Source organism: Cyphomyrmex costatus, unplaced genomic scaffold (genome assembly GCF_001594065.2).
Source record: "Cyphomyrmex costatus isolate MS0001 unplaced genomic scaffold, Ccosl1.0 scaffold826, whole genome shotgun sequence".
NCBI lineage: Eukaryota > Metazoa > Arthropoda > Insecta > Hymenoptera > Formicidae > Cyphomyrmex > Cyphomyrmex costatus.
In genome coordinates, this window is record NW_017280404.1 from 247,866 (window position 1) to 275,722 (window position 27,857).

General features: G+C 28.8%; 3 protein-coding genes across 3 annotated transcripts; all 3 read right to left on the bottom strand.

Moving 5' to 3' along the window:
* Positions 1 to 2,135: 2,135 nt before the first annotated feature.
* On the bottom strand, positions 2,136 to 6,643 carry LOC108781530 (uncharacterized). Its single transcript, XM_018549506.1, has 6 exons — positions 6,564 to 6,643; positions 5,218 to 5,471; positions 4,224 to 4,493; positions 3,784 to 3,914; positions 3,419 to 3,590; positions 2,136 to 2,624 (listed from the first exon to the last, which is right to left on the bottom strand). Exons 2-6 carry the CDS (start codon positions 5,467 to 5,469, stop codon positions 2,226 to 2,228), a joined length of 1,224 nt encoding a protein of 407 aa, XP_018405008.1. The 5' UTR covers positions 5,470 to 5,471; positions 6,564 to 6,643; the 3' UTR covers positions 2,136 to 2,225.
* A 3,474-nt stretch (positions 6,644 to 10,117) lies between these two features.
* On the bottom strand, positions 10,118 to 21,938 carry LOC108781509 (uncharacterized). Its single transcript, XM_018549482.1, has 12 exons — positions 21,858 to 21,938; positions 20,528 to 20,775; positions 19,909 to 20,178; positions 18,586 to 18,716; positions 18,197 to 18,362; positions 16,943 to 17,324; positions 13,579 to 13,608; positions 13,206 to 13,453; positions 12,620 to 12,889; positions 11,664 to 11,794; positions 11,274 to 11,439; positions 10,118 to 10,545 (listed from the first exon to the last, which is right to left on the bottom strand). Exons 2-12 carry the CDS (start codon positions 20,771 to 20,773, stop codon positions 10,153 to 10,155), a joined length of 2,433 nt encoding a protein of 810 aa, XP_018404984.1. The 5' UTR covers positions 20,774 to 20,775; positions 21,858 to 21,938; the 3' UTR covers positions 10,118 to 10,152.
* Positions 21,939 to 24,025: 2,087 nt separating this feature from the next.
* On the bottom strand, positions 24,026 to 25,646 carry LOC108781510 (uncharacterized). Its single transcript, XM_018549484.1, has 3 exons — positions 25,549 to 25,646; positions 25,018 to 25,183; positions 24,026 to 24,421 (listed from the first exon to the last, which is right to left on the bottom strand). Exons 1-3 carry the CDS (start codon positions 25,644 to 25,646, stop codon positions 24,026 to 24,028), a joined length of 660 nt encoding a protein of 219 aa, XP_018404986.1.
* Positions 25,647 to 27,857: the final 2,211 nt, after the last annotated feature.

The following is a 27,857-nucleotide window of genomic DNA, read 5'->3' on the forward strand; positions in this document are numbered from 1 at the left end:
AAATGTTTGAAAACAGGAGCATCCCTAAGTATTACATCTGATGTAACACTTGCGCTTAACAGAATCAGACAAATACTTAAAGATGCTCTTGTTTTTAGACATTTTATTACACAATTTCCACATTCACACAAAAATAGGAGGATCAATTTCTTCGAACAAATTTCACTATATCATGTCGCTTAGAACGTAAGATTATGCTTTCATCTCTATGGTATTGTAACAACGATAAAAATTGTTGAAGAAGGACTCGTGTGGGTTCCGAAACGTTCGATATTAATTTTATATTATTTTATATTTTATATTTTTATGTTTTATTGACATTGTAAACCAGAAATTTATTTTATGAAAAATCTTATTACCGCTCGATTTAGACCGTTTCTTCTTTATAAAATTTATTATGTTTTTTCCTCTTATTCCAGCCAGCCAGTTTCCTCCAAACTCATAATTCCGGTTTTTCTAATTTTTTCTTCACTATTTATTCAGAACATTTTCTTTATCTGCTTTATCGTCGTATCTTTCTTTATGTTCGTCCATATTTAAGACGGCCGTATTTTACTGCATTTAAAATCGCTGTTTGAGTTAAGAGTATAATAAGAAAAGATTGATTTTTCTTTTCTTCCTTTGATTAGTTAACTTATTATGTTGTGTAATCCGTCTACGTAACTCCTTTGGTTATATTATTCAACTTAAAAACGATATTGGAAGTCTTTATCCCATAACTAATTAGAAGGTTGGATGGTCTCAAGTAAGATGAGTCTTGACAATTAAATCCATCATGTAAAAGATAATTAATCGGGAAAATATAAGCGTTAAAGATAAGCTTAGGAACGTAATGTATTCTTCATTTATTTAAAATAAAGGACAGAATATATTAAAGAGAGTACTGAAATGATGTATGAGACGGTTACATATGTTATAAAGAAAACTATAAATCATCGTAGAGAGATTAGATTTGTTGAGATTGGAAAGATCAAAGTAAAAAAGATGTTATCAGAAAACATAAATTTGAGAATATTTAAGTAGCAATAATACATTATTGATTAAGATGTAATTCCGTGTATAAATTCAAATTAATGTCGTTTTCTTACTGTTTACTATTAGTAATTTCGAAATTTGATTGTTTCTCGTAATTTTGTTTAACAGCTATAATTTCAACATGATTTGATTTAAAATTATGATCGTGTTAGTATCTTAATATTAAAATTATGATCGATCTATAATAATACAGTAATAACCGAATGAGTACTTGTATTTCTCCTTATGTGATTTTTGACGTGAGTTCATAAATTCTGGTCTTCAACTGTCTACTAGTTTGTTCAACATGTAATGGTTGCGTTCGAGGTGAAGCTATTTGTGTCTATTTTATCTTCACCATCCATTAGACACAAGGATATAGTATGTTTTATAATACAAATAGCGCTGATAGCACGTTTCCTAAAAGTACTCATTACATATCGCAGTTTTTGTACAGTATTTTATAAATAACATTTTTTTCCAAGAAGACGCATGCAAAAGTTTTTGTACATGATTCATACTTTAAATAAGATGTCGAAGAAATTTTAGATGTTGAGCTAAATAATGAAACGAAAAATTATTAATTTTATAAATTACAAGTACTATGTCATGTACTATTTAAACTCTTTTTCTCTCAAGAATGCAATTCTTGTCGGTGCTAAAGTAGACTGTACAGTCAGACAACAAGGAAAATCTAGAAGATGTCTTTATGATATCTTTTAGACATTTATATCTCAAAAGACATTTTTATGATACTTTTATGACATCTTTTGGGCTTACATATAGTTTGAAACATTTTTTTAACATCCTAAATTGAAATTTACAATAAAAAAGGAATTCGAAGATCAGATGATTCAACAAACTGAAGAGAGGATCAAGGACGAGTCAAGGAAAGGAGTTTTATTATGGACAATCGAGATTTGTTGTATAATCGTAAACAATGCTAGAAAGCAGACAAGAATTGTATTGAATGTGATGGTTATCATAGATAGATATTAATAAATATTCTTAATCTTTTTTATGTACATTTATTATGGACCTTTTATTTGAAAACTTAATTATCACGTTGTGTAAAGTTTATACTAAAGAATTTATTGAATTTTTTTTTATTTATGTGTTTCATGAATTTGTTATAACTATTTACATCTAATATCATTATTTCCTACATTTTTTTCTATGATTTATTTTTTTATCACTAACGTGAAGTATTATTAGAGATCCAGTAGACCCCATTCGTCATACAATGGTAGTCTTTTTATCAACATTTTCTTGTAACTCTCATTCTTTAAACCTGGATTTATATAAGTACCAGTGCCTAACATTTCATCCAAATTTACCGCTTCATTCTTATCGCACAGCATAAACTGTAAAACAGTAAAAGATGACATCATTCCAAAGCTAGCTCTTCGTTTTAGAGTATCCTTCAGATCCTTCATGGTGGGCGGCTGCGTCTTGCAGTTCAATTGCTTCATAGTCGTTGACAAAGTGCTAAGATATTCGTTTAATAGAAAATCTCTCTTGTTTTCAAAGACATCGAAGGAAATACTTGAATTGAGAAAGTAAAGAAGATCAAATGCCGGCGATGTGTAGACGCATAATTGGAAGTCTACCTGCAATAAAACAAATTTTTTTGGCCGTCAATATTTTATGTCTACGGCAATTATTTGGAGACAATGTATGCATCAGAAAAGAAGTAAGACATCATGTAGAAAAAGTGACTTTTTCTGCAAGTGTCGTGATGGACTCAGGTATTAAAAAATTGATTAAAAATATGTAGAGGCCGGAACTCTGCTTATAAATGATTTATAAACATAATGAATTATAAACAAATATGCCCCCACTCGCTACACATAGAATTTTTCATTACAAGTGCTCGTCGTAATGTGCCCTATACAGCAACGTTTTTGCGTAGAAGAGTGATGAAAAAAATATTACCATGCGCGTATATTTGTTATCATATATATTTGACCTCAAATCGCGCTACCTGTATTCCTCAAAATTCATAACTATAAATTGATTCCCCATCTTTGTACGATCTAACTTTGCCAAATCCCTTGGGGAAATGGTAGTGGGCCGTGCCTCCGACATAACCAAACCCACGCGCCCTTTGGAAAATTTTTGTGGTCACACAGTGTAATAAAAATTATAATAAAAATTTAGATTTTAAATAATTGGAATAAAGTGATTGACATATATATATAAACTATGTTAAATTGTTCATATAATAAAAGTGTTGTTTCAGCAACACATGTTGTATCATATATGAGTATGTACTAAAAATTTCACGAATGATTTTATTTAATCTCAGTTTTTGTAATAATATAAAGTCGTAAAAATGATACATTAATGAGCACTCATGTTTGGAGGAAGTATATAATTTTGTATGACGTGCGATGGTACTTACAAAAATTTGATCTGTAGGTTTGCCATAATTATCATATTTGAATAACATATTATTCACATGACAATCACCATGATTAATAACATTAAATTCATCCTCACAGAACTTGGTTGCTTTCAATCCTATTTCATATATGTGATCGGCAAGTTTACCAATTTTTTCCGAATATCTAGTACTAAAAATCAAATAAATGTAAAGTCATATAAAAATTACGTAAAAATAATATAAATATTCGCTCTAAACAGTGCAATTTGTGTACTTATATTTTTTTCCCCTTAACATGTTCTACCTCTTCATATTAATAGTTATCTTATATAAATATCTTAAAAAAAGTAAATCATTAAATATTATCATTTATGCAATCTTACTTCTTCAATTCTGGCCAATTCACAATCTCGTTTGATAAAGCTTTAGTGCTTTTAATGAAAATATCTTTCATTTCTGACGGATTCTCACTATGGATCATTCCTTTCCTATACATGTTTTTTTGCTTTGGCTCCTATAAATATTAAACGCTTATCTTGTATTATTTATAAAATATGCTAAACATTAAAAGTAGAGCAATAAACATTGCTATTTATGCAAATCTTACTTTTTCACATCTGGCCAATTCACAATCTCGTCTGCTAAAACTTTAAAACTCTTAACAAAAATATCTTAATATTTAATATTAAAAGCTTTCTATGTTTAATATTTATTCGAAAATTTCAACTTTTAATAATCCTTGTATTCTGCCTATGATCCGAATTTGTAATCATTGCAACGAGACGTTATGACTAATTATAATAAATTACGCTTGATGATTTACCTTTTCGCATAAGGCTACGGAGGCTGCATGAAATCTGGCAAGTGCGCGAATTGCTAATATGGAATGATCTAAGTCAAGACCAGACAGACGATTTGCCATTCGAAAGCCGAGAGTCGCCAAATCTTCGATCACCAGAAGTACTGGATTTTCATTTTGCATATAGAGGATTTTCCCACTCAAGCGGTGCTTCGGCCTTAGTAACTTATTCATTTTATCCAAAGTATCCGACATCATCAACATCTCGGTGTGAAAAACGCCTAATTGTATGACCTGTAATACGTTTATTTAAAATAAACAAGTAAAATTTTTCAATCTAACAAGCATGAAATTATTTATGATATAAAGACCTGTATAAAAATCATAGGTATATAAAATTTGTAGAAAATTTCAAGATTTATTTTAAACAAATAATAAATGTTTTTTTCACATGTATATATATTAGTTTTTTTTAATTTACTCATAGAAATGATTTTATATTAGAAGTTTTTTTTGAGCAAAACAAGTCGATTTTTTGGAAATCTTTTTTTACTAAAGAGTATAAAGTCAATACATTTGAATTCCGGAATACAATATTCCAGAATTGAAAAATGTATGCTTTTGTAAAAAAAAAATCCCAAAAGGATTGACTTTTTGCGCTCAAGAAATAGGAATCCCTACTTTAATTACTGATAAAAAATAATTATCCTAATCTTCCTATTGAATAGAATGTATTCCAAAATAATAAAATTTCCACAGTTATAACTTTCTTTTTTCTCTTTCTCTCTCTCACCCCTTCTCTCTCCCCCATCCTTCTTCTCCATCTTCCTCTCTTTATTAAAAACAAAATTTAACAACATTAATGCCCGTTTCCACCAATGTAGATTAACTTTAATCTCGGTTTAACTTACTGTTCATCTTTTCTAATTTTTAGAACTATAGAAAAAGACGAAGATCAATAATTGAACCGAGATTAAAGTTGATCTATATTGGTGGAAATGGGCATAAATTGACTTACCATTTTTTGTTGAACACTTTCATGTGTAGGTGAGAGTTTGATAATAATTGATTTTTTCTCTTTAACTTTATTGTTAGAATCGCGCGAAAATTCGGCAGTAATTCTAATCATATCACTGAGATAGTTGTCACCCTTTATCGCGGCTGGATTCGAAAATATATCGATCACCTCAATCGAATTGTCGTTTTCTGACTTTCGCAGAATCTTCTCCACGAAGTATAAATTTAGCCATGTCGATGTTTCTAAGGCCATTTCTGAAAGTAGAATTGGAATTGGAGAATATTTTCGACAAATTATTGTTCTTCCCGCTGTTACAAAATGCAAAAACAATTTTTTACAATAACTCAGTCGCAATACAATTTATTATCATGTTTTCTTTTTTTCTAACCGGATTCTGCATTTAGTCAAATAAACAACTTTTTTCTCAGTATATAAGTAATTTAAATGTTAAAATTTTTATGTATTACGAAGGTTGTCTCCTTTATATAAGATATATACTATATTGCGTTTCTTGTTAGTCTATAATAGTACAACAATTTTTATTTGCATTGACAAATTGGAACAATATATTTATTAAAAGGCTTATATTCTTTGATTTAAGAAATACATAATAGTCATTTGCGACAGAACTTTGAATAAGAAATTCGATTTCTACAATATTATATTATATTAGAATGCGGAATTATTTAAAGGAAAAATTATATAAATAGAAAATTATTTATATAGTTTTAAAGTTGTGTTTAAAAAATACTGTTCTGAGTAAAATTATTCTAAATAATAAAATTCTATAAGAATTTCCCACTATACATATAAATATCAATTTAAAATAATATAATCTTAATATTATAAGTTATAATTTCACATTTTACAGTTAAAATATAAAATAACACAAGTAATATCAGTGTTGTATTTACTATTTTACAATTATTCGTAACGTTTACGAGTTACATAATGTTCGCAATTTAAACTCCTCTTTTTTAAAGGATGCGATTCATATAACGCTATATCATTAAACAACGAGCAATGTCTAAAAAACAATGTCTTTATAATGCTAAAAATAAATTTTTAGTGTAAAAATGAAAATAAGAGATACAAAACGTCAAATGGCTCTGTAGTTATAATTCTGAACAACACTTAAAAGATTTTAGTCGTCGATCGGAGACTTTGTCAAGTTATTTTTGTCGTTTTTCCATTTGTCGAGTTATTCGCCTGAGATAATGAAAATGAAACATCCTTTGTATCTGATATTTTTGTACTTTCGTGGAAGTACAAAGAAAATTCTAATGCGGGGGAATAAAAAAGAGACTTAAAGTATTAATAATGAACAATACGTAAAACCAACTAACCTGAAGTTATTTGTCTTACAATTAGAATTCAGTCCTATATTTTTTTAAATGTTTATAACATTTCACTGTGCTGTTTCGTAAAGCCAGCCTCAAAATGATACGCACAGAGATGAAATAACAGGCTTTATATCTTCATCAGAACATCCATTTATTCATTCATCACAGGCTTTGTACTTACATCAGAGTCTTAGATAACTGTAGAAGCTTGGTAAATAGTACATGCAGATTTATCCATCAAATAACGTTGATGAAAATAAAAGAACAATGATAAGACAAGCACCCATGCGATACCTTTTTGTTCAAAAAATAATTAATTCATGAAACGAATAACAAATAAGGTCTAGAAAGTATTATCATAAATCATTTTACAATAATTGCGAGTTTTTCAATTTTATTTTCGATTACTAAGTTTTCGTTATAATTAGAGTAATAATTAAGAGTAATAATATGTAAGAATTAAGTATCATTAATACTAAAACTCTAGCTTTTGCAATTTGCAATAAACGATACATGTAATGTATTCGAGAAATTTTAGAGTCATTTTATTATTATTATATTATAATTAAAATGTCTTCTCCAAATCTTTCGTTTCAGTTCTATGACATAGCATATACAGTAAAACGGTAAAGGATATTATCATTCCATAGCTAGCTCTTCGTTTTAAAGTATCTTTCAGTTTCTTTATGGTGGGCGGCTGCATCTTGCAGTTCAATTGCTCCATAATCGTTGACAAGGTGCCAAGATATTTGTTTAATAAAAGATCTCTCTTGTTTTCAATGACATCGAACGAAATACTTGAATTGAGAAAATAAAGAAGATCAACTGCCGACAATGCGTAGACACATAATTGGAAGTCTACCTGTAATAAAATACATTTTTTCGATCGTTAATCTTTTATGTCTACGACAATTTCGTTGGTCACAATATCAGTGCATCAGGAAAGAAGTGAAATATTATGTTTAGGAAGTCGCAACGATAAAGTTGATAGTTTATAATAGTTTGCATAGATGATGTAAGGAAAATTCACGCGAAAATTTCCGTCGCGAAATCATGTCGCTAGTATTGTTGTCACCCTTCATCGTGGCCGGTTTCGAAGACATATCCGTCACCTGAATCGAGTGGTCGTTTTCCGATTTTCACAGAATTTTATCCAAGCTTAGATTTAGCCATGAAGATGTTTCTAGGGCCATTTCTGAAAATGAAATTGGAATTGGAGAATTTTGTCGAAAAATCCTATTCTCTTTTCGCCGAGTTACAAAACACAAAAATAGATTTTCACAGTAACAATTTAAATATAATTTAACACGCGATTTACATAACAGTTATTTTGTTAACTGTAAAATTATAACCCTATTTTATACTAATGTTATATCATTTTTAATTGATGTTTCTGTGTAAACTGGAAATATACTTAATGTTTACTGTGTAAACGTAATAAGCGACGATAAATTGCTTTGCACGTGACGATGAATAGCAAAGTTGGCTATCGCTCGTCGCTGATCATCACCCATCATGTCCAGTACACTGTAGGCATATACTCATTCGTAACATTTACGAGTTACGCAATGTTTGCAAATAAATTCTTCTTTTCTCAAGATCTCATATTTTTTAATTGCAATATATAACAACGAATTCACTATGAAATATGATGTTTCGATGTGTTAAGGACTTTATTTAAAATTTTCCTCAGTTAACTTCAACTAAATTTCAATGTCAAGAGAACAAAAAAAGATTATGTTTTCTGTAGCTAAACTTTATAAAATTTGAAGTAAGATATATGTGTTTTAAAGTATTGATAATAAACGATACACTAAAAAGTGACTAACCTGTAGTTATTCGTTTGCGATTTCAGTCATTTATTTCTCTTAAGTGCTTACGTCACTGTCTCGTTTCATAATATCAGCTTTAAAATGATAATGCAGAACGGTATTAACGGACATTATATCTACTATGTCGGTACATTCATCTATTCATTTATTACAGGCTTATTGTATTGATTTAAATGTTAAAAGTGTTAAAGCTATCCCATTTACTTTCAATTTCGATAAAAGTATATTCAATCGATACGTTTTTGTGTAAAAATAAAGTTGACAAGAAAAACCGTCGCAATGCCATATAAATCGAGATATTAATTAGAATTGTTTCTAAACCAGAGAATTTGTGATTTAAAGCCAAGGATTTGTGTTTTTAAAGCAGACAAATATCTAAAACACGGTGAAAAATATCTAAACTCATGCATATGTAGCCATAGAGAATGCGACCACAAACGTATGCTCGCATCGTAGTATTTCGTGTGGCTTAGCTGTGACAATTGTCTATCCTTAATAATTTTCAATTTTAATGATTATTATTTCACGGCAAAACGACGCTTTTTTCTTCTCAAATTTTTATTTTTATACGCGTAACTGCGCCGATTGAGTATATTTTTACCGAGATTTGATATAAATGGGGTATTCTTAATTAACCAAATAATAAATAATAATCTATACAGAGCAACGTGCAATGTCTAATAGCACGTGCAATGTCTTCCGGTGCAGAAAATAAACATCGTCTGGCCCCCAAGAAAAAAATCGCACAGTAAACGTGACGAGATACCACATATGTGCAAGTCATCGTTTTCTATGATTAGTCTCCATCTTCCTCAATAGACAAATCGTGCAACCATTCCACAATAATAGCATCAGGAACAAATAAAAAATTGTACTTAATTGCTCCAAGATGAATCACCATAACGCATCAGTATATTTGTCAGCATAAAATTTCTAAATGATCTTTTTTATTTAGAACACAGCAAGTTCAGATGCGAACTTTACTAAAAGGAGAGTGCCTTTCTTGCAAGATATAGTAAGATTTTATTATACAAATAATAATGTATTTTTTGTATCAGGCGAGGCAGGCTCAATTATAAAACACATATATACGTTATACGTAAGATAATTCGGTGGAAGACGCCATTTATATATAAAGCCTTTATTTTTGAAAAACTCCTTAACGTTATTAAATTAATCGACTGCACAAAAAAGTATTCGTTATTTTCTAGAAACCTTTCTTTATTTATACAAGTTAACAAATAAACGTAATAATATTCCGTATTATTGGAAAAAATTCACACGTTGCAAAAGCGGCATCTTACCCCTATATGTATACCATACGGATAAGATGCCACTTTTTATAGGAGAAAATGTTACAAGTAGTTAAATAATGTGATACAATATGAACTAGCATATTTTACTTATTTACAGTCCATAATCAAGAGTTAAATAAGCTATATGTAGAAACGCATAAAGATATATAATATTAAAACATAAATTAAGAAATATGAAAGAGAGTTATTTAAGAAGTATGGACACATTATACTTTCATTCGTTTATAAATAATAATGCAATACAAACCGATCAATTTTATGCTAAAAACGACAAAAAAAATTGTAAATTATAGTTTTGTTGCTAACATATATGAATATTTTTCTTCTATTATTATTAACTCTAATGTATTTCTTATAATCATTGATATATAATATTTTTATTTTCTACATTTCAATTTGTTTACTATTTTAATTTCCATCCCTAAATGTGAAGTACCATATACATTAAAGATCCAAAAAACCCAATTCGTCATACAGTGGCAATCTTTTCATTAATATCTTTTTACAATTTTCACTTTTTAAACCTGGACTTATACCAGTGTTCAATACTTCATTCAAATCCGTCGCGTCAGTCTTAGGGCATAGTATAAACGGTAAAATGGTAAAGGATGTCAGCATTTCAAAACTAGCTATTCGTTTTAAAGCAACCTTCAGTTCTTTCATGGTAGGCGGCTGCGTCTTGCAGTTCAATTGCTTCATAGTCGTTGACAAGGTGCTAAGGTATTCATTTAATAAAATATCTAACTTGTTTTCCATGACATCGAAGGAAATACTTGAATTAAGAAAATAAATAAGATCAAGTGCCGGCGATGCGTAGATGCACATTTGAAAGTCTACCTGCAATAAAATAAATATTTTTGGTTCATGAATCTTTTAGGTTAATTTTATTAGAAATAATATTTGTCAATCATATATACACATACGCACGCGTACACATACAAAGGGGGGGATAAGACATCATATTTAGGAAGCCGCGACAATAAAGTTCATTGTTTACATAGATTACCCGAGCAGACGAATATACATATGTATCTGATAAATATACGAATAAACTATAATAGATATACATTGCATTTATTCAAAATACATTCCATTCTCAAATATACCGTATCATCAGCGTTTATTTGTCTTAATTGTTTGAGTTAAAATTGCGGATAATTAAATTGCGATATCATGTACAATATTTTTTTGTTTTTTATACAATTAAACATTAATCATTTACTTAATTTATCATTATGCAAATTTACACCATAATTATTTAATTATGAAAATTATAATAAAAATTTAGACATGTAGATAATTGGTGCAAAGTGATTAAATTATGATAATTGTGTTTATGATAAAATTTGCATTTGTAAAAATAAAAGATATATTTTTAAAACAAATTTACCATTTCAACAACATAAATAATCGCGTCTCATATAAGTACAGACTCAGAATTTCACGAACGATTTTATTCAGTCTTAATTCTTTATTATAGTAGGAATATAAAGGTATTATAATAAATTAATGGACACTCTTGTTTAGAAGAAGTATATGATTTTTTTATGACGTATTGTACTTACAAAAATCTGATCAGTAGGTTTGCTATTATTGTCATATTTGAATAACATATTCTTTGCGTGACAATCGCCATGATTAATAACATTAAATTCATTCTCATAGACCTTGCTTGCATTTACTCCTATTTTATACATATGATCAGAAAGTTTAGCAATTTTTTCCGAGTACCTACAATAATAAAAACCAAAATGTAAAATTATATGTTAAAAAATTATGTAATGATAATATAAATATTTGCATTATATAAAAAATGCAATTTATACTTATATTTGCAACTTTTTTCATCTTTGTTTTCTTCATATTAAATAGTTACCTTGTATTATAAAATGTATCATAAAATGTCATGGACATTAATTAAAAAGTAAAATAATAAATATTTACGTAAATCTTACTTTTTCACTTCTGGCCAGTTCTTAATTTCATCTGCTACAGCTTTAGTACTTAAAGTGAAGAAAGATTTTAGCTCTGACGGGTGCTGATTATGAAACAATCCTTTGAAATACATTTCTTTTTGCTTCGGATCCTGAAATATTAAAATATTTTTATTAAGAAATGTTTTAATTTATTTAACTATTTGATTATAAAGTTAATAAATTATAGTATTGTAATGGAGACAGGAAATTTGGATTATTGTATTGAATAGATCAATAAGCTACACAAGAAATCTACACAATAATTTTAATGTACAATTTCCTTACGAATTTATAACATATCTCTTTCTGGAAAAATAGTTAGAGAGCCAGCTTAGACAGCGTACCGAAGATATTTTACAAGAGACGTTTTTAAACATTTTTAAGCAGATTTCTACTAGCTCCGCGCCAAGCAGGTGTGCAAGTTATATATACACTGCACTGAGCAAAAGTGTATGAACAAACGAGTATGACAAATTAAGTTTTAAAAATAAATGTTTCATTCCTGAGAGAGAGAGAGGGAGAGAGAGGGAGAGAGAGAGAGACCTTTATACGAATATTTATTTCAAATAAAAATAGCATATATTAATTTGAAAAATTCATATTACAAAATTTAAAATTATTTTTTAGATCAGATAGTTGGTTATTTCTAAACATACTAAAATCGTATAATGCGTTCAAAAGTATATTCTGAACCACACTTCAGTACCAGAACAAATTGAAAATTTATATTCTCTTTAAATAATAAAATTAAAAAATTTTTAAAGATATGTATATTAAAAAGTATTTTATTAGTAAAGATTGTTTATAGTAAAAGATGGCAAAATAAAAGTTTTTACATCTAAACAACCAAATATTAATTTTAACTTAAAGACAACTTTCTGAGACATGCAAAAATGTTAAAATTAACACAAAAATGTGATGATATGAAGATTTACCTGCTCGTATAAAGCTACGGAAGCTGCGTGAAATCTGGCAAGTGCACGAAGTGTTAATATAGAATGATCTAAGTCAAGACCAGACAAACAATCGGCCATTTGATAGCCAAGAGCCACGAGATCTTCGATCACCAGAAGTATTGGATTTTCATTTTGCATATAGAGGATCTTCCCACTCAAGCGGTGCTTCGGCCCTAGTAACTTATTCATTTTATGCAAAGTATCCGACATCATCAACATCTCGATGCGAAAGAGATCTGCTTGTGTAACCTGTAACAAGTTTATTTAAGATATATAATCCTTTAATCCAAAAACACGTAATTATTAACTAAACAATATTTGTCTTGAAAAATGACGAACGTTTGCTGTAAAATACATATTAGGTAATATACATTGGTTTGTAAAGTTGACTTATAAAGATGATTTCATTTTAATCACTATAATTGTTTTAAAATAATTGTTCTAATATTTCTATTGAATAGAAATGCACTCTAAAATAATATAATTTGCCACAGTTATTTCTCTACCTTTTTCACTGTTTTTCTTTTTTTATATTATATGTACATATTAAATTATTATAACTTACCAATTTCTTTCGATTACTTTCAAGTACAGGCGAAAGTTTTATGATAATTGATTTTTTCTCTTTGATCTCAGAGCCGCTCGAATATTCAGCAATAATCCTAATTATATCGCTAGTATAGCCATCACCCTTCATCGTGGCTGATTTCAAAGATATATCCAACACCTGAATCGAATTATCATTTTCTGACTTTCGCAGAATCTTCTCCACAAAGCATAGATTTAACCATGTCGGTATTTCTAAGGTCATTTCTGAAAATGGAATTGTTATTGGAGATTTTTCTCAAAAAATTATGTCCTCACTGAGTTACAAAAACAATTTTTTGTAGTAACTTAATTGCAACAGAATTAATAATTTCTTTATTTTTCGGCTATACCTCCGCTGTTCCAGTTTTTCGGTACTTGAGCTAAAGTTAAAAATACTTATGTTAATGATGAAACAAGTGTGATATTATAATTATTTCAATCAGAAAATTTAGTTGTCACATTGAGTACTAATGTTTTTGCAAAATTCAATATTTTTTATGAAATATTATTATATATTACCGATTATTATTTGTTATTTTCCAGTAATTTTAAATTTATTAGCATACCCCGTGTATCAATTATCTCGTATATATGTTTAATATTTTGTGAAAGCTAAAAAGTCCTAATGCAGTCTAATGCAGAAAAAGAAAACACATAACGTATTGATAAAAATCAATACATTAAAGTGACTAACCTGACATTATTCGTTTTTAGTCGTTTATTTTTCTTAAATAATTTTACTGTGCTATTCCACAAAGTCAGCTTCAAAATGATGCACACAGAACAGAATTTATAGGCTTTATATGTACATCGTTATATTCATATATTCATTCATCACATGCTTTGCATCTTCATTAAATTCTTGAATAACTAAGACTTGGTCAACATTAAACTCAGGCAAGTTTGTTCTTCAATCAAGCAATAAGCCCTATATCTACAGAACAATGATAAGCGATAACAGGTACAATATTTTCCGTTGCAAAAAATTAATAAACGTCGCTGTTCCATAAAAAATTGCACAGTAAACGTTATACTTATGCAAGTCATCGTTACCTTTGTTTAGTCTTTATCCTCACCGATAGGCAAATTGTAATAAAATTCCTATGTGGCAGCATGAACTGGTGAACAATTTTGCAGTTGCACTAAAAAAATTCACTATAATGCAATAGTTTTGTCAAAATAAGATTTCTAAATAATATTTGTAAACAACTTTAAAATGCAATTTAAGATGTAAATATTTAAAAAATTTAATAATTTACTTCGTCATCAATCTGATGTGCAACAAACGTTTTTCAACTCTCTCTCTCTCTCTCTCTATCTCTCATTCTCAAGATGTTATAAGTCAATCACAGAGCTATATCAGCTTATTAAAGCATTACTTAGAATAATTTAAAAATGAAGACCATAAATATATTAGAGTCGACAAGTTATAGTCGACTAGTATACAAGACACACGATGAATGCCGACATTGCAATGTCCGTGGCCATTCAACAATGCCTCATTGTCGGATCTACGTCAAAGATATGATCCCGCCGCCTTGAATTAATTTTTCAATCGAATATCGAGAGTCATAAATACCATACTTCATTAATACAATATTTATAATTATAACGACACTTTCGAGGGAAACGTGCGATGTTTGATTGTTCATTTAAACTGTCAACGAGAGTACGTTAGCATCATCATCATTAGATTTTTATACTTAAGGTTATGATTTTGCTCAAGAATCTAAAAATTTTTCTATACACATCATTTAAATAAATCTAAAAGAAAATTGTTCTTTTCGAGTATAATGTATATCCTTGGAGTACAGGGTCTTCTTATGTCGTCAAAAGGTCGTTACTTATGAAAGAGAAGACATCTGAAATGCAATACACAATATTTCATGTTTCACTTTTAAGAACAAATACATTAAACAAGCGTCAATTCGTCATCACTGCAACAAAATAAATTCAAGACAGACAGAAAAGATGAACCTTTTATTATAATTTCTGTAAGATACGATTTCGATTAATCAAACTAGATATAAAAAGAAAAAATAATTTTTTGATTTATGTTACCGTCACCCGCGGCTTATTGTTAGGTATTTCCAGCAGATATAATCGCAAAAATACACTTAATTTTCATATATTACTCATCAATATCGTCAAACATGTACAAAAACGAAAATTAATTATTATTATTAGGATTTACGTAAAGTGCATTAACTATGTGGAATCGCATAAATTCCGTTATTTACACAAGGATTTCATTAAAGCTAATTTTATTTGTAATTCATATGATTTTGTGTTCAAAGTATAATCGAGATTTATATTCAAACGAAAGAAAAATTTATCGATTTATTTATGAAATCAGCTAACAATTGTACGAGCTAATAATTGTGTACAGTGAACCATTGTATAAAATACGACGTTTCGTATTATCTAGCATTTATCGCAAATGCAACACTAAAGAAAAATACTGAAGATATTCGGAGTGGCACTGATTTATCAGAAAGAGAGTTCAAAGTTGAATTGAGTTGAATGTAACACGCCGCGCCGAATGTGTATAAACACAATACGCTGCATGAGAACAAATACCAAAACCACGCGCCAATTATGCTGTTATTTGAAATAAAAATGTAGATAAAGTTTTGTAAAATATGTATCAAGTATTCCATTCCTACAGATTAATTTTACTTGATCATTGTATATATCTTTGTTTTATTTTATGAATCGTTTAACATCATTTAAAATAACCTCTACTGTTATAGATATCCTTACAATTATACGCTTAAGGAATGGAAGGAAGAAGTTATCGCTGGAAAAGCAAATGCAGCACTTGCTACAGTTCAAATCAAATTCAATATTAAAATAAATTTAATATTAAAAAATTGCTATTAATAATTATCTTAATCAATAATAATAATCAATTATAATAATTGTAAATAGCGTAGTATTACATATAAGAAACCAGAATACAATTAAATTTAACTGATGGTCAGTAAAATTAAATGTTTAGGAATGTTTACTTTTTGTCCAACAATTTGCAATATTTTAAGATAAGTAAAAATAATAAAAAATTTCAAAACTTACATAGATCATTATATAGGGTCCAGTTATTTCATTTTGCTTATTATTTTGTAATATTTTTCAACTTTTCTTATGCGCATTTTATTTTAATATGTACAATTAGAATACTTTATTTCGTATCTTAATTAATTTGTACATTATTTTTACATTGGTGCTATAGAATAATATATACATTTCTGTTTTGATAACATTTTCAAAAATCATTTTCTTTGTTAATATAGGTTAAATTAAGCAGTATCTTTATAATGAAACAAAACGTATGTACGTAGATTTATTTATATATACCGTTATTTCTAATATATTGATAAAATATTAAAAAATCACGATTTATTTTAAAATTTTAATGAGTCAAAAATTAAATCATTGTAAAAAATTAATTTTAAATTTTTTGTACCAAAAATATGTTATTATATACAATTCCACGATTATTTGTTTAAAAAACACCTCTTTTTAAAAAGGCACATAAATATTTTTCGTCTGTTGTTATAAATTTTATCATATGTATTATTATTATATTATAACTATTTACATCTGATATTTTTACTTTTCTCTCATAAATTTCTAAATATTTCTCTTCCATTTTCTATTACTAAATATAAAGTATGTATACTAGATATAAAGTAGATTATAAATCCAGTAAACCCCATTCATTATATAGTGGCAATCTTTTCGTCAACATTTTTTTAAAACTCTTATTCTTTAAACCTGGATTTGTATAAGTACCATTGCTGAACATTTCATCCAAATCTACTGCTTCAGCCTTATCGCACAGCATAAACGGTAAAATGACGAAGGATGTTATCATTCCAAAGCTGGCCCTTCGCTTTAGCGTAGCTTTCAATTCCTCTATATTGAGCGGATGAGTCTTACAGTTCAGTTGTTTCATAGTCGCCGATAAGGTGTCAACGTATTCATTTAATAGAATATGTCTTTTGTTTTCAATGACATCGGGAGAAAGACTTGAATTGAGGAAATAAAGAAGATCGATTACCGGCGATCCATAAACGCATATTTGAAAGTCTACCTGCAATCAAAAAAATTTTTTCGTCCGTCAATCTTTCATGTTGGCAATTATGTTGAAGATAAAATGTGTGCATCACGCACGCACGCACGCACGCAAAGGAAAAAGAGACTTTGTTCCATTCATACGAATCATCCCCTCTGTCAATTCCGTGGCTGAGTAGTTGGTTTCATCCATCGCGTGAATTAATTACGTAAGAAATTTGATTAATTAAAATAAAAATAAAGGAATGGCATGCTCTCTGGCGCACAGTATTTCAGAACAATTACGCAATTACTTAGTGACAGGTTCAATGACTTCTTTTAGAGCACTTGAGGTGAGAAGCCTTGTGAAACTCGATATGTTATCTTTACACCAATTGATTCATCTTATTAAGTATTAAATATTAAATATTAAGATACGATTATCAAAAAATCAATATTTTACAAGATATTTAATATTTTATGTCAACATATGTCAGAATAATGTATAAAATATCTTGTAAACTATTGGTTTCTTATTCTGTACCTTCGTACATTTGTATGCAACATTATTAAAAAAATTATACTATGTAAAAAAAGTATGATTTTACTTAAAAACTTAATGTCTTTTTAGTGTCTCCACCCAGACAAAAAACAATATGACTGAAATACGTCCCCCTCAATAGCGTTTTACTTTCACCTGAAATATTTTTTCACATCATTAAAAATAAGCGAGTTACTTAGATGGTCTGTTTTAGGTGCCTCACCCTGTATAATAAAAATTTCACGAATGGTTTTATTTAATCTTCATTCTTAATCGCAATATAAAGCTATAATTTTAATAAAGTAAATGTAAAAGTATCGAACACTTATATTTGGAGGAAGTACATGATTCTTATGACGTGCAGTACTTACAAAAATATGATCAATAGGTTTGCCATTATTGTCATATTTGAATAACATATTGTTTACATGACAATCACCATGATTAATAACGTTAAATTCGTCCTCGCACAACTTGCTTGCATCAAAACCTATTTGATACATGTGATCGGCGAGTTTAGCAATTTTTTCCGAGTATCTACAGCAATAAAATTAAAATATATGTATTTATGTGAAACAAGCATGTAAAAATAATATAAATACTAATCAAAACAATGTAATTTGTTCTTATAATTGCAATTTTATTTTTAACATGTTCTGTTTCTTCAAATTAAATAATTAATTTTTTGTGCCATGTATAATAAAATATCTTAAAAACTAAAAAGTAAAGCAATAAATATTTTCATTTATGTAACTCTTACTTTTTCATTCCTGGCCATTTCGCAACTTCGTCTGCTAAAACTATAGTACTATCAATAAAAACATCTCTCTGTTCTAACGGATACTGGTTACTAAATATTCCTTTCGTATACATCTTTTTTTGATTTGGTTCCTAAATATTAAAACATTTTTATTAAAATTTTTTATGTATTCATTTATATATAACGTTAAATAATTAGATTTGTAAAATGTGGACAAGAAATTAATTTGGAACATCAAATACATATTTAAGCTATATAAAGATCTGGGAATAATTTTAATATATTACTAATGTCTTTACAAATCTCAAGAAGACCTTTTTTAAAAAAAGTTAGGAAACAGCTTAAATAACATTCATTATAATTTTTTTTATAACATCTTTATGTAATTTATATTATAACATCTTTATGTAATTTTATATTGATTCTATTTCTTCTCCTTGGCTGTACTGATTAATCTTCTATTCAATGCCATAAAATCTTTCACTTTTGTGCCAATACTGAATGAAGATGGAAGGATTTGCTATTTCGGCACTATAAACACAAATTAGGAAAATGCATTCTCTCTAAAAATTTTAAAAAGTATATTAAAAAATTTATTTAAAAGATTGCTAAATAAAAACATATAGGAAAGCAACGAAATTTTTTTGCACAAAGGGGCCTTATGCGTTATAGCGTGTCTCTTTAAGCCTGTTTTGTAACTTTTGACTAACAATCGTTCGGTATCGTTATCCTGTCATTATACAATTTCTTCACTACGTAATATACCTACACAACGATACGTCCAGCTAGAAATTTGTTGTTAAAATGTTATACAATAGACCTACTATAGTCTTAAAGATATTTTTTACATTTTGGACGTCTTTTTCAAGGATAAAACACTTTTTAGACGTTTTTACGACACTTAAGAAATTTTGAAATTGCTTACCAACGTCACTACCACTAAATGAACGCAGCAAAGTATATTACTTCTCAAAAAATAGAAAATCTTATATGACAAAAAGCGCAACCTTTTAAATTTAATACATTATTAAAATGAAATTTTTGTATTTTGTATTATAATTATAAATTACTTCTCGGTAAGATAATATAAAATGTCACACGTGATCTTAAAATTCAACAATTTTTTCGACGTTTAGAAGTGAAATGATGTTGCACTGATTTTATATGGAATTTTTTTATTTAAAATTAAGAAATTTTTATTTTAACGCGTAAATTTAAGTTCTGAATGATCTTTCCATTCGTGACATTAATAACGTTCCGAATTATTAATAAGTGAAACGACATATTGCGACTGATTATAATAAGTTACGCGTGGTGATTTACCTTCTCGCATAAGGCTACGGAAGCTGCATGAAATCTGGCAAGTGCGCGAAGTGCTAATATGGAATGATCTAAGTCAAGACCAGACATCCGATCGGCCATTCGAAAGCCGAGAGATGCGAGATCTTCGATCACCAGAAGTGTTGGATTTTCATTTTGAATATGGAGCATTTTCCCGCTCAAACGGTGCTTTGGCTCTAACAATTTATTCATTTTATCTAAAGTATCTGACATCATCGACATCTCAGTTTCAAAGAGACCTCCTTCTACGACCTGTGACAAATTTATTTAAAAATAAACAAGCAAAATTCTTGAATCTAACAAGCATACAATCATTTATGATGTAAAGATCTAACAAGATTTCTTTGAAACAAATAAATAAGGTTTTATTAAAATACAAAGAAACTTACATTCTCTAAAACTTAGTTTATTAAGGTAATTCTATTTTAATCTGATTATTCAAATAATAATCCTAATCTTTTTATTGAATAGGAATGTATTTCAAAATAATAAAATTTGCCATATAGTTCTCTCTCTCTCTCTCTCTCTCTCTCTCTCTCTCTACTTCTTCTCTTTTTATTATATATTAAGAACATTATATGTAAACATTAAAATAACTTACCATTTTTTGTCGGATACCTTCAAGTACGGGCGAAAGTTTGATGATAATTGATTTTATTTCTTTAATCTTAGAACCGCGCGAATATTCAACAGTAACCCTAATCATGTCGCTAGTGTAATTGTCACCCTTGACCGTGGCCTGTTTCGAAGATATATCCATCACTTGAATCGAATTGTCGTTTTCTGACTTTCGTAGAATCTTCTCCACGAAGCTTATATTTAGCCATGTCAATGTTTCTAGGTCCATTTCTGAAAATGGAATTGGAATTGGAAAATTTTCTTGGAAAATCCTGTTCTTTTCTCACCGAGTTACAAAACACAAACGAATTTTCACAGTAATATAATATAATATAAAATACGTGAGTTATATAACAGTTACTTTGTTAATTGTAAAATTATAACTATTTTATTCATATATTACTTTTAATTGACGTTTACAGTGTTACACTTGTTCGTAACGTTTGCGAGTAGGATGCTTTCCGTCTAATGACACAAGTCGACACAAGTGTCGTTCTATTTTTGTCATTCTCTGAGTTGCGTTCCAAAATTCAACTTTATCAACTCAAGTATCATTTTGTCTTTTTTGTTTATTGAATGTTGGACAAGGCTAAAATATACTTGGAGTTAACAGAGTCAAAGTTTTAGAACGCACTCCTGAATGTCAAGAAAGATAAAACTACGTTTGTGCCGACTTGTATCATCAGTTCAAAGACACTCGTAATGTTAAAATTGAAACTCTTTTGTTGTTGAGAATACGATTCATGCCGGCACTGAATTACATAGACATTGAGACAACAACCGATGCTAACAGATGTCTTTATCACGGTCACCAGGTCCCGAGAACTACACGGCTGTAGTCGTACGCTGGAGATTTCATATTATTTCGACTGGAGACCAGTCGATTGTTTCCAAAAAAAGGGCGCAAAAGGAATTGACTAACATACAGTGAGAGTTTTCCAATAAAAATGATTGTGTAACACACATTTACAGAAAAGATTTCTGGATTCAATATGCTATTACTCCTCGATTTACCATAAAATAGGATCGACAATCATATTTATCGTTGACAAAAGAATATTTTAGTCTTAAATGAAAAATTCTTAACTGTAAAATAAAATGACTTTTATATTATCCTATAAATTTTCTCGAAAAGATTTGTAAATATCAAGAAAATAAAATAAAGTCTATTTCTGTAACTAACTTATGCTCTTAGATAAATTAAAATAAATATATATGTATGTAATATACCGTAAAAGCGAGAAAGAAATTTCGTCTAATACAGGAAGTAAAGTTCATATTAATAATAAACAATGCATACTAAAATGACTAACCTGAAATTATTCGTCTTTGATTTCAGTCGGTTATTTCTTTTAAATGCCTACTTTGATCACTGTGCAGTTTCGTAAAGTTAGTTTCGAAATGATGCACGTAGAACAGAATTTACAGGCTTTTATATATCTACGTCAGTATATTCATCTATTCAAAGGCTTTGTATCTTCATCAGAGTCTTGGATAACATCTGAGACGTGGTCAATATTAAACTCATGCAGGTTTGTCCTTCAATCACGTAATAAACACTAATTCTACGGAACAGATAATAATGACGATAGAATGTGCGATGTTTTTCAGAAAGGAAAACTAATTGACATCATCGCGCGCGCCATCAAAAAAAAATCGCACAGTAAATGTTACAACATCCGTGCAAGTCATGTTATCTATAATTAGTCTTTATCTTCTTCAGTAGATAAATTGTTAAACCATTTTACAATAACGGTTTCACGAACTAACGAAAAATTGTAATTAAACTAAGTCGATTCATTATAACGCGACAATTTTGTTAAAAAAAATTTTTTAATAATATTTTATTCAGAATACAATTTTATATATTTAAAGCTCACCAAAATCAAAGGATATTTTTTTATGTAAGATATTATATAATACAACTTTATTATACAGATAATAATGTATTTTATATCAGATTACACACTAATCTTATCTTTTATCGGTTTTATAACCAACGATATTATAGGCAACGATAAGAAGTCAAAACAAATATAAATTTATTTTTTTGTTAACTAGGTACGATTAACAACATTAAATTATTTTGATCATCTTCTTTCAATTCTATTTAATAGAATGTCGTAATAATTATTTAGTAGCACGCGTAAGCGCTGTGACACAAAGCTGATAAAGTTTGCATATACCTATAATAACAGTTTATTTAGTTCGTTTACTGTTTAATTATAATGAGACTATCCGATTAAATAGAACAATAAAATCACACAATATAATCAAAACTCCCAAAAATGGACTTTGGTGGCTCGGGATAAGAGACTTGTAGCGTCTCTCAAGTTTTGAACATGGCCGGAAACGCTACCGCGTTTCCTGATAATGTTAAAATTAATCGCTATTGAATGAAAAATAATATCGTTTTGATATTATTTTGATATTCTAATGACTTGTGTTCTACTTGCCCATCTTTATTTAAGATAAATTAAATTGTAATTACGTATTTGAAGCTTTCACGGGTATTATCTTCAATTATACCGGGTTGCAGCTTAGTATCAGTGCAATCCCCGCCTTAATGAACAATATGGTTTATGAAACATCGGCATCAAGAATGAAGAAAGATACGGCTATAATCCGCAAACCTTCTGGTACAAATTAAATTATATACAAATAATCTTCATAAATTCTACTAACAACGTATAGTTTATTTTAATCTTTAATAACCAAATCTTATACCTCATTGTCTTGTAATCTTAAATCACACAAACAAATTTGTAATAATTTTTTCTTGAAACTGTTGTTTTTATTAACAAATGTTTTACTTAAAATAACGCAATTATATCCATAAAAAAATTATTATGCATATACTAAGCGAACCCGATAGCAATTTTGTTTCTAGGGGAACCCAGGGCATGTAATATGGTTATCGTAAGGTTTAAACAAGTTTTAAACATATTAGAAATAAATTAATCAACTTAGTTTTATACACAAAATATTTTTTTGGAGTATCTATAATACTATAAGAAAAACATAAGTTTTATCATTACATGATAGCATTTCTATAACAAGTTATTGACTATACGCCATTATACCTTGTGGTTTTATTGTATTATGCCCCAGGTTTTCCTATTTGTTTTTCACATTTTATCATTTGTTTTCATAAAATACCCAGTATACATGCGAAAATGTGTCGCATAGATATTCAAAACTAGAATAGTTTGTATAATAAGACTATGCACGATTTAACTATAGGCTATTAGAAGTCAATAGAATAATTTGATAAAGAATGTTACGAAAGAATTTATTTTAAAATCTGTTTGACCATTTTGAAGATTTATGTGATAATAGATAACAATACATCAGAAAAGCTACATTTATAATTAATGTATTAAATATTCTAATATATAATGTATAATTTATTTTTGTTACGTATTAACTACAAACATCTAATTCTAATTAAATATCGATATATATACATATATGTATAGAATTAGCCTAGTAAACCCCACTCGTCATACAATGGAAGTCTCTTTATCATTAATTTTTTATAACTCTCACTCTGTAGACCTGGACTTATAAAAGTACCCGTGCCCATAATCTCATCCAAATCTTTTGACTCACTCTTACTACATAGCATGAGTGGTAAAATCGTGAAAGATATTACCATTCCATAGCTAGCCCTTCGCTTTAGGATAGCTTTCAATTCTTCCATGGTGGGTAGCTCCGTCTTGTAATTCAGTTGCTTCATAGTAGCCGACAAGGTGTCGAGATATTCGTTTAATAAAGTATTTCTCTTGTTTTCTATGACATCCAAGGAAGGACTTGTATTGAGAAAATAAAGAAGATCGAGTGCCGGTGTTGTGTAGACGCACATTTGAAAGTCTACCTGTAATTAAAAAAAAATAAATTTTTTTAAGAAATCAATTTTTTGAGTTCTCTACAAATAGATTGAAAATAAAATCTATTTATGGAAATAAGATGTTTAGAAATGTTATGTTTAGGAAGTTGCAGTAACAAAGTTAGTAATTTACGCAAATAATATACGAAAAAATGGATAGCGGATGCAGTAGCAGAATGCGATTAAACAGATGAATTTATTGCATTATTTATAGACTGTATTTTACAATGTCTCCTTTTATTACCACCTTTGCTTGTCTTGATAACTAAATTGTAAATAATTGGAATGCATTATAATATACCATATAGTGTGTCTCTCCGAATAATATCTATTTTTTGTTTATTCTTATGGAAAAATTCTTCTTATTCTTTTATCATTGCACTCAACTATAATAAAAATTCAGAGATGTAGGTAATTGGAACTGAACTATATGTTCAACAAAATTTCATAAAAATCAGAATTTAATTTGTGAAGTATGCTTGTAAATTACAATATAAAACCGCCATTATAATAAATGGAGTATTTTTATTTAGGGGGAATGCATATAATTTTTTATAACTGTTAAATAATGTGATGATACTTACAAAAATATGATCAATAGGTTTGCCATTATCATCGTATTTGAACAACATATTGTTCAGGTGACAGTCACCGTGATTAATAACGTTCAATTCATCTTCAGAGACCTTGATAGCATCTTCTGCTATTTGGTATATGTGATCTGAGAGTTTAGCAATTTTTTCCGAATATCTACCAATAAAATTCACATAAACATAAAATGGTGTGAAATTATGTAATACTTACATAAATATTATATATAGATTTTAATAAATATAGATCGATTTTTATTTTACTTGAACACCTCGTGTTGGCTCATATGAGCATAATTTATATTGTCAGATTTATACTCTTGAACCCTCTCTAATTTTGTTGAGAAATATTATGCTCTAAACGGTGCATTTGCCATTTTTTGCTTACGATTAACATGTTCGATCTTTTTATATTAAAATCTCATCATCTTGTGTCATATAAAACGTTATATTGCCTACTTAATATAACATTAAATAGACAATAAAATAATAAATACTACTATTTATGTATCATGCTAATCTTACTTTTTCGCTTCTGGCCAATTTGCGATCTCATCTGCTAAAGCTTTAGTACCCATAATGAAATAAGATTTTAGTTCTGGTGGATGCTGATGATAAAACATCCCTCTTTTATACTCTTTTTGCTTCGATTCCTGCATACATTAAAATACTTTTAATAAAACATTGATGTTTATCCATTTAATTATAAACAATTAAGTTTAATATTCGGACTATGTGCAAATTAGGAATATCATATAGATGACGTTGTACAATAAAATTTATGTGCGCATACGCGCAACAATAATTTTACTAACATGGAATTTCTTATCAAAGTAGATCTTTTCCTGAACAAAATTATAAGACGAGCTTTAATCATTTTTAATATTAAATATTTAATATTTTAATTTCAAATTATGATTTTGCAAATGTAAAAGGACTTACTGATTACAATTAATTGAGCATGCATGTATCCTTTTTTAAGCTAAAAGGGATACACACTTTTTTTTAATTGTTTTAATTTTGAAAGTATTTGACGTAGCCACAATACTTTAATCGAGGAAAAGTCGATTATTTTTTATACTACTAGCCTTTTTCTGCGCGCGCTATGCGCGCGATTCAAAATTATTGGGGATACACAAATAAATCTGGAAAAGACCAAACTGGTTTGTTAATTCCCCTAAAATTACAACGTAGGTTCTGTCTTTACTTAATTTTTTTAAAAATTTAAGCATTTACACATCCTTAAAATTTTTTTCGGATTTGTCTAATTTATGAGATTATTATTTGTTTTTTCCTTTTTTTCCGTTAGTTTTAATTAACTGTTTTCATTTTAAATTATTGATTTTCGTATTTCTTTTATTTTTTTATTTTTCCCCGCTTCTTGAAATAGTCATGAAGATGATGATTTTCGTCTTCTTTTAATCTTATTCAGTTGTTCTTCGTTTTTTTTGATATTTTTCATTCGTATTTTTTCGAAAAAATCATTAATTTAGTAAAATAAATTCTCAAGCAATCGATACGAACTCCAAAAAGAATCACTTGGGGGATGTTACAATCTTTTTTTGTGTATAACTTTTTTTTGGAGGGTGGACAAATGAAAATAACGGGTGGACAAACGTGGACAAACAGTGGACAAACGACTGCAATAATGATTTTACCAAAATTCGCATTTAGGTGTGCCGACTTCTCAAAGCTGCTCTGAGAAGTCAGCATCCCTAAATGTGAATTTTGATAAAATCATTATTGCATTCGTTTGTCCACCCATTATTTTCGTTTGTTCACCCTATTATTAATATATTTTTCATAATAATGAAAAGTAATCACTTGGGGGTACTACAATTTTTTTTGTGTATAACTTTTTTTTGGAGGGTGGACAAATGAAAATAACGGGTGGACAAACAGTGGACAAACAAATGCAATAATGATTTTACCAAAATTCGCATTTAGGTGTGCCGAGTTCTCAGAGCAGCTTTGAGAAGTCAGCATCCCTAAATGTGAATTTTGATAAAATCATTATTGCATTCGTTTGTCCACTGTTTATCCACGTTTGTCCACCCATTATTTTCGTTTGTCCACCCTATGTTTATTATATTTTTCGTAATAGTGTAAAATAATCACTTGGGGGTGTTACAATTTTTTTTTGTGCAGCACTTTTTTTTGGAGGGTGGACCAATGAAAATAACGGATGGACAAACGTGGACAAACAGTGGACAAACGAATGTAATAATGATATTACCAATATTCACATTTACAGATTCCAACTTTACAGAGCTGCTTTGTGAAGTTGGCACGTTAAATGCGAATATTGGTAAAATCATTATTGCATTCGTTTGTCCACTGTTTGTCCATGTTTGTCCACCCGTTATTTTCATTTGTCCACCCTCCAAAAAAAAGTTATGCATAAAAAAAAATTGTAACACCCCCAAGTGATTATTTTACATTATTACGAAAAATATAATAAAAATAGGGTGGACAAATGAAAATAATGGATGGACAATCACGTGCGCGTTGTGGACAAACGATACCTGTACATAATTATGAAAAATTATCACTTGGGGATGTTACAATTTTTTTTTATGTATAACCTTTTTTTGCGGGGTGGACCAAAGAAAATAACGGGTGGACAAACGTGGACAAACAGTGGACAAACGAATGCAATAATGATATTACCAATATTCGCATTTAGGGGTACCAACTTCACAGAGCGCTACGCGCGCGATTCTTTTTATTTTGAACGACCATCAACGTTCGCGGTAACCCCCATTTACCTTATTTCGCTGAAATTTTTAAATTTTTATGTATTTCGCAACACTTTCCGTCCGCCATTTTGGATC